Source organism: Trichechus manatus, unplaced genomic scaffold, assembly GCF_000243295.1.
Source record: "Trichechus manatus latirostris isolate Lorelei unplaced genomic scaffold, TriManLat1.0 scaffold00130, whole genome shotgun sequence".
NCBI classification, from domain to species: Eukaryota; Metazoa; Chordata; class Mammalia; order Sirenia; family Trichechidae; genus Trichechus; species Trichechus manatus.
The window spans coordinates 7,026,104-7,044,202 of record NW_004444066.1 but is presented as its reverse complement, the minus strand read 5'-3'; the positions used below and the strand labels follow the sequence as shown (position 1 = coordinate 7,044,202).

General features: G+C 42.7%; 1 protein-coding gene across 1 annotated transcript in view; it reads right to left on the bottom strand.

Annotated features, from left to right (window-relative positions):
• The window catches only part of PRELID2 (PRELI domain containing 2), a 99,737-nt gene extending 88,011 nt beyond the window's left edge, over positions 1 to 11,726 (bottom strand). Inside the window, exon 1 of the mRNA XM_023739186.1 lies at positions 11,580 to 11,726. Within this exon, the coding sequence (XP_023594954.1) occupies positions 11,580 to 11,654 (75 nt within the window). The 5' untranslated portion in view covers positions 11,655 to 11,726. The remainder of the gene's footprint in view (positions 1 to 11,579) is intronic.
• Positions 11,727 to 18,099: the final 6,373 nt, after the last annotated feature.

The following is an 18,099-nucleotide window of genomic DNA, read 5'->3' as shown; positions in this document are numbered from 1 at the left end:
CAGTCCTGCACCATCCCCATGATCAGTTAAGGATCAGGCCATTGTGATCCATAGGGTTTTCAGAAGTAGATCTTCAGGCCTTTCTTCCTAGTCTGTTTTAGTCTGAAAGCTCCATTGAAACCTGTATGGCATCATAGCAACACACAAGCCTCCACTGACAGAAAGGTGGTAGCTGCACATGAAGTACATTGGCTGGGAATCGAACCCATATCTCCCGCATGGAAGGCAAGAATTCTATCACAGAACCACCAATGCCCATGTATCTCATTTAGTTCTTTGAGTGGATTCAAGCCGCCAACCTTTTGGTTAGTAGCCAAGTGCTTAACCGTTTGTGACACCCAGGGACTCCATGTAAAAGTCTAACAAGGGTAAAATGTAGACTCTACTACAGTATAATATACCCTAAGGTTTCATTTATCTTTTGCATATTAAAAGGCAAGAGACTATAGATTGCATGAATCTGGGTTAAAAAAAAAACAAACACATGGCTATTAGAGACCAAGAAATTGAGTCCATCTAAGGAATTGTGAGGATGGCACAGAACGGGCAACGTTTCGCTCTGTTGTACGTAGGGTCGCTATGAGTAAGAACCGACTCAACAGCACCTAACAACAACAACAAGGAATAAAGTTCTATATATTTTATTTATGGGAAGAGCTTCATGAAGATATGGCACTTACCTTTCTTACTTACTAGGGGAAAATGTCTACAAACTTTCAGAAAGTCTACACTTAAAAGGAAGGAATTACTAAAATATTAACATTCCAAAAAGCTCGGAAGTCAATGTCTACCTTTTATCTTCCCTCAAAAGGGGTCAATAACCTCCGAAGAAGGCACTGTCCACCAACTTTCAAATGAGGTTATCTGAGGGAGGGCAGGGAGGCAGTTGAGCTGACAGACGTGTCTGATTATATTCTTTGTCCTGAATATGGTACCACAAAACACCTGTTGCCATCGAGTTGATTGCGACTCATAGCAACCCTACAGGACAGAGTAAAACTGCCCCATGGGGCTTCCAAGGAGCGGCTGGTAGATTTGAACTGCCGACCTTTTGGTTAGCAGCTGAGCTCTTAACCACTTCGCCACCAGGGCCAGAGGACCTAAAGTGAGTCTAGTATGTTAACATATCTGTTTTACAATCACTAAGAGAATCTTTGCTACTCAGGCTGCTTCCAAACGTACATGCAAAGAGACAGGGTGGCTGAAAAAAAGATTCAGTATGTAGCCATGCAAAGAAATCACCGTTGGCTGTGCTAAATTCCTTTTATGAGATACACGCAATAGTTCACCACAGAAGAAAAGCTGATTTTATACCAAGAACAAATGAGTCATCGATTAATCAAAATTTCAGTGATCAAGGACTAAAAATATTTAAGTCAACAGGTATTCTAAATGGCTGTTCACTGGTCTTTTGGAACAGCAGGATGAGGCAGAAAGAACAAAGGACAAGGAGCCAAGACATAATGCCATCCGTGAAGCAGGATGGAGAACCACCAGATGATCCTTAAAGGCCCTTCTGGCCGGGACAACCTAGAATTCCAAACAAAGGCCAAGCAATGTCACATTGGCCTCTCTCTTTCAAAAATGTTCCCAGGACTCTACAATGGCATAATAACTTTTTTTTAAAAAAGGACAGTTTATAATATAATTGTGACACAAAGTTATACTCCCTTATTTCACCATTAAAGGCATACACCCAATGCATTTAAAGATACAGAGTCTATAAAATAACTGATCAGTACCATTTACAAGTACCATGGTCCAGAAAGACAAGGATTAACTGTCCCACATTGGAGGAAACTAAAGAAGACATGACCACTAAATGCAATGTGGGATTCTAGATTGGATCCTAAACCATGAAAACCAAACCCACCGCCATCAAGTCAACTCCAACTCATAGCGACTCTATAGGACAGAGTAGAACTGGGTTTCCAAGGCTGTAATCCTTATGGAAGCAGACTGCCACATCTTTCTCCCTAGAAGCAGCTAGTGGGTTCAAACAGCCAACCGTTCGGTTAGCAGCCGAGTGATTTAAGCACTGAGCCACCAGGGAATCCTCTGGATTGGAGCCTAGACTGGAAGTATTTAAGTGTTGACTCATTCTTTGGAAGCAAACCCAGCTATTATTTACTGAGTATCTAGATGGTGCCAGGTATTATGCTTTAAATCTCTGTCTGCGTTACTTTCTTCATCTGTAAAATGGGAATAAACACCTACTTCAAAGAGTTATTAAAGAAATTAAAGGAAATAATTTTACATAAAGCATAATACCTGGCACCATGTAGGTACTCAATAAACGATGGCTAGGTTTGCTTCCAAAGAATGAATCAACACATTTAAAAACTTAAAGTTTCAAGACTTTACCTTGCAATTTACTGTGGTGTGGCATTAAGTATACGGCTATCATCCATTTGCAATAGAAAAATATTTAAGTGACACTTAAAAACTTATTACCAAAAACAAAGCTGTTGCCATCGGTCAATTCCAACTCATAGTGACCCTACAGGGCAGAAGAGAACTGCCCCATAGAGTTTCCAAGGAGCGGCTGGTGGATTCGAACTGCCGACCTTTTGGTTAGCAGCCAAGCTCTTAACCACTGAGCCACCAGGACTCCAAATACTTATCAGGAGATAAATATTTCTAATTTTCCTAGACTAATAAAACCTCATAAACACACATTTTATCAATTCAGAATCTGCATAAGATACAACAAGGACTCACTGACATTTCCCTCCACACTAGCATTGGGGAAAGTGCTGCATCAGATGAGTAAGGTTACAAAAGAGAATTTTTAGTTTTAAAAATGCAAAGACTGTTTCTAGGTATTTTAAAAGCTCTCAGAGATTGACAATTAAAATATGAACCTCTGGGAGCCATGAAGGTTCAATGAACTCCTGAAATTATTGCCCTGAGATAATCTTTAAAACTTAAACCAAAAATATCCCCTGAAGTTATCTTAAAACCAAACAAGAGTTTAGCTTAACTAGTAAAAAAAAATCTGCCTTGACCATTATGCTCTTTTAAGAGCTATCTATATGGGATCAAACTGACAACAGCAACTCCAAAGATCAGATAGGAACCTTACAGCACAGTGAGTTGATGTTAATGGGGGAGGAACAACTCAGAAAAGGAGGGTGAAAATGGTTGCACAATTCGAAGAATATAATCAATGTCACTAAAGGGTAGAAACATAGAAACTGTTGAACTGGTGTATGTTTTGCTGTGTATATTCTCAACAACAACAAAATAAATGAAATTATATTAACAAAAAAAATGAACTCTCCACACTATCAGTTTATCTGCCCCTACAAAGGCACTTACCATAAAAATTATTATTTCCCTTTGTCTCTCTTGACAGTGAGCCCCTTGAGGATAGGACCACGTTTTCTTTATCTTCATATCTCCCGAGGACAAAACAATACATGTCTATTGGTAGACATATAATAAATGTCTATTAGTAGACATGTAGTGATGTTTGTTTAACAACTGGTACTCCGATAGTCAAAAATCTTTTATACTCTGATTAAACCACAACCTCCACTAGATAACTTACTAAATGTACCCCAAAATCATTCAAATAGCATTTTAAAAGTAAGCCATTATTCATATATGTACCTTTATTCATTCTCACTCTCCCGTTTATTACTCGAACTTAGTAAAGTTTTCTGCAGACTACTTCTCTCAGCTTTGTATTTTCAGGTTCATGGGATAAATGTAATAAATTACTGGTGTTATTGCTATCATCAAAGTCTCTGGGTGGCACAAATGGTTAAGCTCTTGACTACCAGACAAAAGGTTGGTGGTTCAAACCCACCCAGAGGCATACTGGAAGACAGGCCTTGCGATCTGCTTCTAAGAGGTCACAGCCTTGAAAACCCTATGGAGTAGTCCTACTCTTACATGGGGTCATCATGAGTCAGTTGATGGCAACTAACTAAAACAACATTACTATTATCCTTACTAGTCAACAAATATTTTTAAAGTACTTACTGTGTGCCAGCATTACGCTAGGTACATTATATGCACCTGCATGCATGCATTTTTCAATTTAATTTCCCCAATACTCTGTAGAAGGTTATTATTATTCTCATTTTACAAATGAGATAACTGAGGCATAGAAAAATGAACCGACTTGCCCAAGCTCACATGGCTAGCGACACTCTATCCCCCAATCTGATGCAGAGCCCATGCTCCTCATGTCTGCGTTCTTCACAGCATGTCTGATCGGCTCCTAACAGAATTGCGGATAGGAAGATAAAAGTGAAGGAAGGCTATTACAGGGGCAGGGGGGATGAAGAAGAAAAATAACCATTCTGTTAAAATGGGCCTATGCTTTGCGAATTCCATTTATATTGGAATTACAGGTTTACCCCAAATATTTCTGGAGCTCTGCAGGGAGAGATGTTGCACAAATGTAAGTGTCAGATTTGCAAGGTAAAAAGACAGGATCAGAAACAAAAACATTATTAATCACCCAATCAACTTTCTACTCTAAATGGAAATAGCCATTCATAAATCCCCTTTATGAGCTTAAGGATAGACACTGAAACAATTTTTTCAGCACATCAGGCACCCAGCTAGAATAAATAAAACCCGAGATAACTGTGTTGAAACAAAGAATTATTTTAATCTGTCCGTTTTATTACAGTACCCAAAGCAAGGACGTTACTGAACCCCACACTGAATTCAGTCTGAAATTATATAGGACTAAACCCGAGAAGAAGCCCTGGTGGTATAGTAGTTAAGAGCTCAGCTACTAACCAGAAGGTCAGCAGTTCAAATTCACCAGCCGCTCCTTGGAAACCCTATGGGGCAGCTCTACTCTGTCCCATAGGGTCTCTATAAGTCGGAACCGACTCGACAGCACCAAACAACAACAAGAAACCCCAGAACGGAGTTCCTGGGTGACGGAAACAGTTAAGCACTCGACTACCAGCCATAAGGTTGGTGGTCCAAGCATACCCAGAGGTGCCTCAGAAGACAGGCCTAGCAATCTGTTTCCAAAAAATCAGCCACTAAAAACTCTACAGAGCTCAGTTCTAGTCTGACACACATGGAGTTGCCATGAGTTGGAACTGACTCAAAGGCAACTGATTTAAACCTCCCTCCCTCACCAAAAAAACAAAGTTGCCATCAAGTCAGTTCCAACTCATGGCAACCCCATGTATGTCAGACTAGAACTGCGCTGCATAGGGTTTTCCACAGCTATGACCTTTCGGAAGTAGACAGCCATGGTCTTCTTCTGAGGCACCTCTGGATGGATTCAAACCACCAACCTTTTGGTTAGTAGCTGAGTGCTGAACCGTTGGCGCCACCCAAAGACTCGTGGTTCAAACCCCAAAAGAGTGTATTTCATTCATTCATTCAACGAGGATTTACTGTGTACCTATTATGTTCCAGGATCTCTCTGGGTGCTTGGGATACATCAGGAACAAATGACAAAACTCCCTAACCATGAACCTTACACTATTCACAAAGACTCTTTTGCCTATAGAATACAAAGAAAATCAACATGACAATTCTATAGTAAGAAAAACTAACTTCTCTGTCCTCTCTTGAGATCAAAACGAGAAAATGAAGTCAACACAATGGTTCTCTGGGTCCCCGGTCTTTTTTAATGACTTTAAACTCCAGGTAGATGAAATCTGCAAAGATAATCTCTTCGAATTCAGCTCCTGAAAGGCAAGTCCATTAAACAGGCCCATGTGAGCTTCCAGAAATTGTATCTCTTCTACACTGCTACACACACGTGTACAACAACGCTGTTGTTCACTTTATAGATGATTTTAAGTAAAATGAAGAAAACAGCTGTAAATGATGAGAGAGAGAAAGAGAAGTGTCATACAAAGAAAGAAATCAAAATACATTGCCAAGTACATTTACACTATAGTTCATGAAAAGGTTTAGCATCCAATGAATAAACCATTTTGGGCTCATAGCATTCCTCCATGGAAAGTTTGTTCAGAAACACTATATTTCACGAACAAAGAGTATTGTGTTGTTTGTTTTCAAGGTGCCACTTAGCTTTCAAAGCACAAAGCTAATATTTTGCCTGTGGTGTCCAACAGACAGGTGTAAGAAGAGCAAACATTCCTCAGGTTTTAAAAATAGTAGCACATTATAACTTGGAAGGCAGGTCCTAGCATACCAAAAGCCATAGATCAGTAGACTCTATTTAAAATAGAACATCTTCAGTGCTAAAGCTGCTTCAAACATACCGTTGTACAAAATCAGATTAAATGCTTCCCAGAAATCCTCATATGATTGTCCTGCTGCCAAGTGCCTTCCTTTGGAAAAAAATAAAGACTAAAATAAATAAATAAATGTGTATTTTGCCAAAAACATAATTCTTACTACCTTAAGCTTATAAAAAGCTTATGCTTGTCAAACCTGCTGTACATTTGATTCTCACCAACAATCCTAGAAGGTAGGTGGAGTAGAAGGCATTACAGATGAGAAACTGGGCTGTTTTATACAGTTGTGAATGTTGCTCACCACACCGGTCAAGCAGGCCCCTGGGTGCAGGGTTACATCTACCTAGAAGGGGCATTTGTTTCTAATTCACGTAAACAAACCCATTTAGATTTGGCAAGCTGTGAGGCTGTGTGGAGGATCTCTGTAAACCAGCGGCGGCAGCATCAGAACTTGTCTAGATTCCTTAGGTATAAGAAGCAGGCTCGGCCTAAAGCTGACTACTGTGAGGTGGAGGTCAGACATACCTCCACTCTCCAACTGCTTTACCATTCTGACACCAGCTCCTCCCATCCCCCACTCCCCTTACCCCACCGCCACCCCCTACCACCATCCTTACCCCCCAGCACATGACACTCTCTACTTCTTTGCTGGGTTCAATAATTCAGTGCAATGGCCACACAGAACTCACAGACCATACTTGTAGTTAAATGGTTTATTAGGTAAGTAACAAGGCAGAACTCAGGATCAGGATCAGGAAGCACGCAGGCAAAGTCTGGAAGTCTCCCCTGAAGAGGAGAGAACATCCTTCTCTTCTTCAGTGCTGGACAGCTCTCTCAGCTCCTCTCAGCTGTGCAGGCAAGCAAGCCCTTCTCTCTGCTGTGCGAGGCCCCTGTCAGCCATGCAGGCTTCCTCTCACCCCCTCCGGGCAGGCCTCCCTGCCTTCGGCCCCCCTGCCATTGGTCCCCCCACTGCTAACTGACCCAGCTCACAGCCAGTGTAGCAGCTCTGTTCAGCTCTCCTAGCTGCACTCCTAGCAGCAGGTTTCTACTGTCACCACCGACTCCGCTGCACGGCCCCTTCTGGACTTCTCACTGTCTTCAGTGTTACAGGCCTTGATCCATGCTACAGCTCTATTAGGAGGTTCCTCACCTCCTCCCTTTCTGCTGCTTCTCTCTTCCTGCCTCTCTTGCCTTTTCTCCTTTCTTCCTTCTGTCTGCAAACCTCTGTGATGTTGACTACATATACAGCAAGCTCCTGGTAAATTTCAAGGCATGGCCTTCCCATCAGTGCCATAAACTGACCAATCCCCTCTTGGTAGGCCACAGTCACTTCATTTGCATAGTAGACTATAGTTACTTCATTTGCACAAGTATATTGACCAATCCCTGCAAGGTGCATAAAATAAACCAATCACAGGGCAGGCTGCAGCCCAGAGCCAGATAAAAACTATCAAACCATCGAGTTGTTTACAGATTACCCAAGAAATGTCAAATTAACCTGGCAAAAGTAAAAAACTCTCTAGGGTAGAAAACCAGGACAAAGGTAATTCCTCAGGGCTTACGGGAAAAATCTCTCAAAATGTATTTCTAAAGAACCAAAGCAAAAGGACACATAAAGGAACTCATTACACCACAACCTCCAAGATGGCATCTTCTTCTAATTTGCACAAAGGCACAGTATAGGCAAGCGGAAGCTGTTTCCCAAGGCCACACAATGTAATGGTGAAAGCATAATGACTGGAATCCTGGTCTACTGACTTCCAATTTATGGCTTTAAATAACAAAAGAGGAAAATTCTCACAGCAAATGGATTTACTGTCATCTGATAGTCACACAACCCCACCCAGGGATCACCCAAGGGTTGCTTTGTGAATAGGTGTGTGGAAGTGTAATGTTGCCCATGTTAATACTGTCCCTCCGCTAGGCTTTCAGTTTGGGATACACACCTCACCTTTCCCCAGCCCTGCCTTTCAAAATGTCCTCCTCAGTTCTTGGGCAAGGTTCTACTACTCTTTCTTCTGTGTACTCTTCTCTAATCTACAGCACACTTACTATGTGTTAGGCACTTTGCTAAGTATTTTACAAGAATTCATAGCAGATCCTAACTGAATGCAACTACATATGACCTCAGCTATACATGGAGCACAAAAACTGCCCAGATGAGCCCAGTCGACCCACAGAATGGTGAGAATTAAAAGGCTGTTGTTGGTTTAAGACACCAAGTTTTGGAGTAATCTGTTACATAGCAATAGATAACTGAAACACTGTATTTTCTCACCCTAACACGCATCAAAGCTAAACACTTATTTCAGGCACACCAGGTCCACATGCAGGTGAAAAAACTATGAGAGAAGATTATGAAAGGAAACTGCGATTGGATGAAAAGCACAACAAAGCTGACTCTGAATACCATTGTATTCACTCAACAAACATCTGAGGGCCTATTCTGAGCAAGGCAGTACAGCTTGGTGATTAGGGGTGTGGACTTTGGATTCAGACTTGTGTTGAAATCCTGGCTATCCCAGCTGCTAGCTATGGGAACTTAGGAAAGCTGCTTAAACTTCTCTGAACCTTGGTTTCTCCAGATTGTGAAACGGAAGTCAATTTTAACTTGCTGAGGCTCCCAGCAAGAGTAAACATGATAATGTACGGAAAGCACTTCCTCCTCTCCTTGCCTAGGAAACTCCTATTCATGCTTCAGCCATCACCCCATAAACGTCATTTCTTCTGGGGAGACTTTCCTAATGACCACCTTCATGGACTTCATCAGGTCGCCCTGTTTTACTCAGTCACAGCATCATGTACTTTCCCTTTGTAAGTACACATCATCAACTGGAATTATATGTTCACTTGTTGCTAATTTATTAACATCAGGCTCACCCACTAGAGGCTATCAGCTCCATGAGAACAGGGTCTGTCTGGTGTGCCCGCCGTTGATTTCTAGCATCTAGCACAGGGCCTGACATCCAGGAAAAAAAAAATGTTTAAAAACATCTGCTGAATGAAAGAAAAGCACTTAGCCCAGAAGCAGACACATGGTGAGTGCTCTATAAATGAGAGCTTGGCATTGTGCTCCGTGCTTCTGCAAGAGTGAGTCCTGCCTGAAGAACTTTAGATTCTAGTGAGGGAGCAAGACACATACAGAAGTAACTCTATGACACTATAAAGAGTGGTCAACCCTGGAATTTCTGAGAAGGCAGAGATCACCTCCTGATGAGGACAATCCAAAAGGGCTTCCAAAGGAGCAGTGGCGCTAGACAACCCACATTCCAAAGTGCCAATCCTAGCAAAAGATGGAGTGTTGGGTGTTTGTTTTGGGGGCCTAGAAGCTTAGCCTGAGGCAAAACCTATTCCTATGTATGCTGAGCAAATAATCTGAGAAGCTGAACTATATGAAGAAGAACACAGCAACCTGACTGAAGGAAGGCTCATTATCAACCTGCGATATGCAGATGACACAACCTTGCTTGCTGAAGTGAAGAGGACTTGAAGCACTTACTGATGAAGATCAAAGACCACAGCTTTCAGTATGGATTACACCTCAACATAAAACAAAAATCCTCACAACTTGACCAATAAGCAACATCATGATAAACAGAGAAAATATTAAAGTTGTCAAGGATTTCATTTTACTTGGCTCCATAACCAACACCCATGGAAGCAACAGTTAAGAAATCAAATGATGTACTGCACTGGGAAAATATGCCGCAAGACCTCTTTCAAGCGTTAAAAAGCAAAGATCTCACCTTGAGGACTAAGGTGCACCTGACCCACACCACAGTATTTTCAATTGCCTCATATGCATGTGAAAGCTGGACAATGAATTAAAAAAACAAAAGGCAAACCCATTGCTGTTGAGTTGATTCCAACTCATAGCGACCCTATAGGACAGAGTAGAACTGCCCCATAGGGTTTCCAAGGAGCGCCTGGTGGATTTGAACTGCCGACCTTTTGGTTAGCAGCCATAGCTCTTAACCACTACGCCAAAGAAGAATTGTGCATTTTAATTATGGTGTTGGTGAAGAATTTGGACTGCGAGAAGAACAAACAAATCTATCTTGGAAGAAGTGCAGCCAGAATGCTCCTTAGAAGTGAGGGTGGCAAGACTTCGTCTCATGTATTCTAGGCAGGTTATCAAAAGGGACCAATCCCTGGAGGAGGACATCATGCTTGGTAGAGGGTTGGTGAGAAAAGAGGAAGACCCTCAACAAGATGGACTGACACAGTGGTTGCAACAATGGGCTCAAACATAGCAACGACTGTGAGGATGGCACAGGACCGGGCAGTGTTTCTTTCTGTTGTACACAGGGCTGCTATGAGCCGGAACCAACTTAGGGTAAAATTTATGCCAGGTCCCTAATTCATTCATTCATTCATCAGATTTTTACTGAGTACATAGTAGGAGCTAGACATTATTCTAGATATTGGGGATCGATGAACAATATAAACAAGTTCCCTCTTTCACAGAGCTGACATCCTGCCCACAAAAGGCCTCCATAACATCACCATGTTAACCAGCATCCTACTCACACCTCTGTAACTTGGACCCCCAATCTCCTCTAATGGAAATCAGGCCTTATCACCTAAAAAAAGGCTTTCCTCCCCCAGTTTCTTCTTTAGTTTGGCTTCTAGCTTCCACCTGTGGAATGCATTGTCCAGTGGCTGTTACACAAGGCAAATTGCAATTCCTGCAATCTCATTTAAGAATGTTAAAGATGAAAGGGAACTTAAAGATCTTCTGGTACAACACCTTCATCCTATAGATGTGGAAATTGAGGCCTAGAGAGGAACTGACCCTTGGCCAAGATCAATCAGCCAACAGCAGAGCTATTATTTTCCTCATTTTACAGATTACAAAAGTAAGGCACACAGAGGTTCAAGTAATGGGCCCAAAGTCCCACAGCTGTTTAATAAAAGAGAAAGTGGTGAAGCAGTAGAATAATATTGCCAAATAAACTAGAAAGATGGTTTCAACCGCCTCCACTAGCTATTAAGAGGTCAAAAACATATTGGGAAGACTAAAGAGGCATCTGCAACCTCAAAAGAACTCGAGAACTTGCCGGTCCTTGTGTCCCCTGAGGCTTTCCCCCAAGACCTCTCCCTTCAGTTGGAGCTAGGTAGGAACGTGACGCCAAGCACGGTGTCTTTTCCCTTATCCCGGACGGGGAGGTTTCGAGGAAATCCACTTCCATCCACGCCTCACGCATCCCTAAAGCGAAACCCGCAACTGGAGAGAGGACGTCAGTCGGGATTTCCGAGTGGACAGAAAAGTGAAGAATGAGCTGCAGAAGCGGGCACGCCAGAGCGCAGACGGCCGCGGCAGGGGAAGCAACGCGCTGAAAACGCAAGCCTCAAGGCCAGGACGGGCCAAAGGGGGGCCGGTACCTTTCGGAGGAAGCTGGAGACCACTTGCTCGAAGGGGTATTTGTACACCTGGTGCACATCCACCGTGACCCCCATCCCTGCGCTGCCGCGACCCCTGCGGGCCGGCCACGCCTCTGGGAGCGCCGGGTCGCGAGAGCTCTGCCCCTGGTCTGCAGGCGTCCACACCCGTACAGCCAAAGGGGCGTGGGTTTTTTTTTTTTTTTTTTCCCGCTTTTTCAAACTTCGGAAACTTTATTGTCCTCTCGAAGAAACAGACAATTGGTCCCGCCCCCCGCTCTGTTTCCACAAAGTCCTCTGTGGTCGGCGGGGCGTGGGAGGCGCGCTGGGCTTCTGAGCTGGGCGGAAGCGCGCCCGGGGGGCTCGCAGGACTTGTGGCTGGAGCCATCCCGGTCCCCTCCCCGCCCCACTTCTCGGCCACGCCCGCAGACGGAAGTTTCTCTGCCATCGAGACAAGACGCCCTTAGCTGGGAGCCTTGAACTTTAGGCCTCTGCTTAATTGTCATCACCTACCCTGGAATCACGGAATATACCCTAAGCCGCTGTTGGAGCATTAAAATGAATAATATATACATAAACCACTCGCCCTCAAAGTACAGGAGGTGTAATATAACCCTCCTCTCAGTGTTGCTGAATCCAGTCTGACAAAGGCCGGCGATTCCATTACTCACCCCAGTGGGGCAGCTGCCTCTGAGGTTTAGGATTGGGTCTCAAGGACAGTAAAAAGTGACCATATCCGCTAGGACTGTCCAGAAAATTAAGAACCGTGGTTTAGTGCATCCACCTCTGTAGGGAGATTTGTTTGCTCACTAAAGGTTAAAAAAAGGATACAGACAGGATTTGAGTATTCTTCATTCAAAAGCATAGATTTTTAAGAGAACTAGCGAGTTAATCCATTTATTCAATAAACTATTGAATATATTACTGAGCACCTACTATATGCCCAGCACTGTGGTAGAAGCTACAGATTCAACAGTGAATGAAACAGGGTTCCTGCTCTCATGTGTAGGAGCGTGGTGGCACAGTGGTTAAAGTAGTTGGCAGCCAGTCTGCCAGAGAAAGACGTGGCAGTCTGCTGTAAAGATTACAGGCTTGGAAAACCTATAGGGTCAATATTAGCCCGAGTGGACTCAAAGTCATTGGTTGGTGCTCTCATGTATGATGGACGAGCCAGGAGATTTAACACTCAATAAACAAAATAGGAAAATGAACAAGGTAATGAGTTAAAGTCAAGGAAGCAGGGCATGGTTTTATTTAGGGTAGAAAAGAAAGATCTCTCTGAGGTGGTGACTTTTATGTTTATAATCTTACAGTTGCCCTTGCCCCTCCCATATAAAGTCATATTGATCTGGCAACGGCTATAAAAAAAAAAAACCAAAGCCATTGCCAACAAGTCAGTTCTGACTTATAGCAACCCTACAGGACAGGATAGAACTGCCCCCATAGGGTTTCCAAGGAGTAGCTGGTAGATTCGAACTGCTGACCTTTTGGTGAGCAGCAGTAGTTCTTAACTGCTAGGCCACCAGGGCAACCTTAGCTTTGAATAAATCCAGTTCTCCTCATCTTCACTGCCTCACCCAAGCAGCTGAGAGAAGCTAGAGGAAAATATACACCCACTGTGTCAGGTCTCTTTTTAAATTCATAACCACTAACCTCAAGAGGCCCTGTAATGGTGTCAGGCAAATACATACATTTTTCTAAGCCATTTAACCACTGTACCACACTCCTCTCACCTCAGACCTCCAACATTTCCTTTCCCATCCTTATTCACAGGTAACTACCTTCCTTCCTTTTTCACTTAGTAAATAGGAAACAGCTCTCCAACACATCTATCGAACCCATCCATCCAAATACCCTGCCTTCCTACCTGTTGCTAATTGTCAGCACTTGGTTAGGGCCACTCTCTCCACTTGTCCACTGATTCTAGTGGTGAGCTGTCAAATACTAAACAAACAAAAAACATCCGTTGCCATTGGGTAGATTCCACCTCATGCTGACCCCATGTGATATAGGGTAGAACTGCTCCATAGGGTTTCCTTAGCTGTAATCCTTACCGAAGCAGATCTCCAGGCCTTTCTTCATGGTGCTGCTAAATGGGTTCAAATTGCCAACCTTTAGGTGAGTAGTTGACTGTTTGCACCATACAGGGACCCTAGTAAATATTAAACAGCTCTACTTTAAAAAACAAGCAAAAACAAGGCCCTAATTTCTAAGGTTGCTAATTTCTTTGGTGTAAATACTCCCACCACGGCCAATTTCTAGCTACCAATGTGACGGATGTCACTGAACTTGGAGTTGGATAACACCACCATTATATGGTACTTCCACCATGCAGACCCAATAGACATAAGTAACCACAAGAACATAGGTAATGGTAAAATGTAGTAATATAACTAGGAAGGGATGAGTTTTGAATATGTATTACTTTGTTTTTAATATAATTTATTTAATTATAAATTTATATAATTTAATAATAGCTGTGTTTAATCATTGGCTCTAGCATACTGCTAAAAATTCCTTCTTCTCTTTCTTGTTCAAGGGTATCCCTCTAGCAATATCCTCCCTCTCTCTCCTGTTTTATCAGTTTTTCTCTCTCCTGGACCATCCTCATCAGCACACAAATTTATTGTAATTTCTTCCATTTAAAAAAAATCCACTCGTAATCCCATGTCTTCCTCCATTTCTATTCCAGTTCTCTATTCCACTTTTGCTGTTCAAAAGAGTTGCCTATAATTTCTTGAGCCCATCTCAATTAGTTTTTGGCCCCCACCACTCCAATGAAGCTACTCTTGTCAAGGTCACCAATGACCAAATTGCTAAACCCAACAATTAATTCTTAACCCCCACCTTACTAAACATATGGGCAACATTTCCTTGAAATACTGGTGGTGGGGCGGTGGCTGAGAAGTTAGATTCTAAAGCCATTACATGTGTGGAATGTATGTGTAAAGCAGTTTCACTGTATCATCAACCCTTCTTCACATACAAACAAACACCAGCCTCCTGGGGAACTACACAAGCCCAGAAAGGAGAGAGAATTTATTTGCAGGAGTGTATGGTGTCCTGTCTGCCTGTGCTAGAACAGAGTAGATGGAGACTGGGTGTGAAACACAGGCCCCCTCCAGACTGGCCCTGTGCCCCCACTCCACTCTGACCACCAATGTCTTCCAGAATGTACCCTTGAGCAGCTACTCACCAAGTCCTGATTAACTGGCCATGAAAGGCAAAGGCTGTGTTCTGAAAGGTTAAAGGGCCCAGTACCTGTCGACTCTACTTGGGGCTGGTTAGCCAAGTGACTTGTGGAAGAACAAATGCCACCTGCCCATTCCAAGGACATAGAGTCAACTCTGAAGGTGGAAACTTGTGCCAAGCTTGACAACAATGAGGCTGCTGCCAAGTTATCTTGTGGCTCAGAACTACAGCCTGTTTGCACAATAGTGATCTCACTGTGAAACAAATTTCCACTGCTTTCAAACTGGGTACTTAACTGGCCAGGGAGTTGAGTTCAGACATTTGCAGGCCAACTTATAGAAGTTTATAACATTATTTGGTCTTTAAGACACTAAGCTCATCTTTGTTACTTCAAAACTAGGCATAAAGGTTTGAAGATAGTAGATATTGAATACATTTTGGTTGAATGAATGAACGTTGTTGTTAGGTGCCTTCAAGTCAGTTCCAACTCACAGGGACTCTATGAACAAAATGTTGCTGGATCCTGCACCATCCTCACGAAAGGGTTTTGAACCGGTTTGTTCTGGTTTGAAACCCTGCTGATAATTTGCATTTCTAAGACGTTCGCAGGTGATGCTAATGCTGCTGCTCAGGGAACAATTCTGAGAACCACTAGGAGAGCAGTGGTTCTCAAAATTTATTATACATAAGAATCACCTGGAGATCTTGTTACACTGTAGATTCTTAAACAATAATACCCGAGAGGAAAGTACTCCTTAAAACAATCAATTATACGAGATCAAAAGGGCAACATTTGCCCAAAAGCAAAGATGAGAAGGCAGGAAGGGCAGAAAATGGGGATGAAAGGAAATGGGAAAACTAGGATAAAAATGGGGAGAGTGCTGACACATTGTGGGGAATGAAGCTAATGTCATAGAATAGTTTATGTAAAAACTGTGGAACAGAAAACTAATTTGCTCTGTAAACTTTCACCTAATGCACAATAAAAAAGTTTTTTTTTTTTAAATGTAGATTGTGATTCAGTATATCTGGGGCAGAAATGCAAATTCTCAGCAGGTGTATGAATGCATCAAACCAGTTCACAGACTTACCTCACAATCATTGCTATGTTTGAGCCCATTGTTGCAGCAACTGTGTCAATCCATCTCTTTGAGGGTCTTTCTCTTTTCCACTTACCCTCTACTTTACCAAGCATGACGTCTTTTTCCAGGGACTGGTCCCTCCTGATAACATGTCCAAAGTACATGAGATGAAGTCTCATCATCCTCACTTCTAAGGAGCATTCTGGCTGTACTTCTTCCAAGACAGATGTAGCCTTTTATAAATGCTGTGAGGTTTAAGAGGACAGAGGACTTCAGCCCTTCCTCTCTCCCCTTGCCCTGCCTCTGTCTGTTTTTTTCATACTCTTCATTCTGGTTAAGTTCCATCTTCTGCCCATCTCTGGTCCTTTTTTACCCAATCTAATATTTATCTGTTTATGTAAATTCTCCACTAGACTGTAAGGTTATCTAGACTGTTAGGAACTACATATTATTCACCCTTCTCTATCCAGTGCCTAGCAAAATGTCTGGCACATAGTATATGTTGAATAAATTCATGAATGTACTTAACATAGAGTACGATCTTGAGCAAGTTCCTTCCTGTCCCTGGCCTCCATCAGCAAAATAACCAAGTGGGCCAAGATAGTCTGTAAATTCTCTTCCAGCCCCCTGAGATTTCTGATATGTGTTAAGATTCAGGCCACAGCAGGCAACAGGGACACTGCAACAAGGGAACAAAATGGGAATTTGAGGGAGGGGGAAGAACAAGGCAAAATCTCCGCACAAGTTCTCAAAGTCAGGGTAAGACCTGTGGCAACTTGAGCCAGACTTCTCTTCCTCATTTAAGGACAAGATAGGTCAGAGTCAAAGGAAGCTCAAGAGGCTCAGTCAGGTAGAAAGGAATATCCTAGTACAAGGAGCCAGCAGTATCATCTAAAATATCACAAAGAACCTAGAAGAAGGTCTAATTCCAATGCCTAAGAAAATAAATACATAAAATACTTAGTATGGTAAGCAGTCCCCCGGTGGTGCAAACTATTAACGCATTCTGCTGCTAACTGAAAGGTTGGAGGTTCAAGTCCACCCGGAGGCACCTCAGAAGAAAGCCCTGGTGATCTACTTCTGAAAAATCAGCCATCCAAAACCCTAGGGAGCACAGTTCTACTCTAACACACATGGGATCTCTATTAGTCAGAAGCAACTCACTAGCAAGTGGTGTGTGTGTGGTGTATGGTAAGGAATTACAGGTGCTAAGGAACCTGGCGGCACAAAAGTCAAGTGCTCAGCTGCTGACCAAAAGGTGAGTGGTTCGAACCCAGCAGCCACTCCACGTGAAAGACCTGGTGGAAACCCTATGAGGCAGCACTACTCTGTCACTTGGGGTCCTTATGAGTCAGTCTACTCAGCAGCACAGAACAACAACAAGTAGAAAAAATAAAATGAGGAAGAAGGATGAAAAGTGGTGGGGTGAGAGGGGATGGTGTTGAAATTCTAGAAAAGAGCCAAAAAAAAGACCTTGCAGAGAAAGTGACATTTAAGTAAAGGAATTGAAAGAAGAGAGGAAGCAAGTCATGCTCATACTTGGGGGACATTCTTTCCAGGCAGAGGTAGTTGCAAGTTCAAAAGCCCTGAGTCAGAAACTTGCTGGTATGTTTGGGAACTGCAGGGAAGCCTCTATAGTTGGAGCAGAGTCCTGGGAGATAAGATGAGAAAAGCAACCAGGGGCTAAGGCACATATGGTCTTCTAGGCTTTGCAAAGATGTTGGCTTTATCTCTCTGTGAGATGGGAAACTATTGGAAAGTTTTGAGCAGAGGAGAGACAGGAAGGCAGGAAAGAAAGAAAGAAGTATGGAAGGGAGGGAAGGAATGAAGGAAGGAAGAAGGGAAGGAAGAGGAAAAGGAAAGAATTCCTTACTGCCTGGTCATTTTCCATCTCCAAATCAACCTGGCCCCAGGGACCTGAGAAAGTTGAGTTGCCTTTCACATTTGTATTTTCATCTCTCTGTTTTTGCCCTCTTCACCTTGACTGTTTAGAAATCCAGTAAGAATTTTATTCTTTTTTGTTTGTTTGTTTGGTTAAATCACATTCTTTCAGGCCAATTCACCTCACAGTACAAGTACAAAAGGGGAAATATTCTGTGCATAACAGTTGCAATTAATGGCATGCATTTTAAAAGCATCTTTTTAAAATGCTTCCTGTCTGGGAAGACCAATTTAAAAAGACTGATTTCACACTACACTGAAGGCCAGAAATTACTGAAGGGCAGTTCCGGTCATATTACAGATAATAA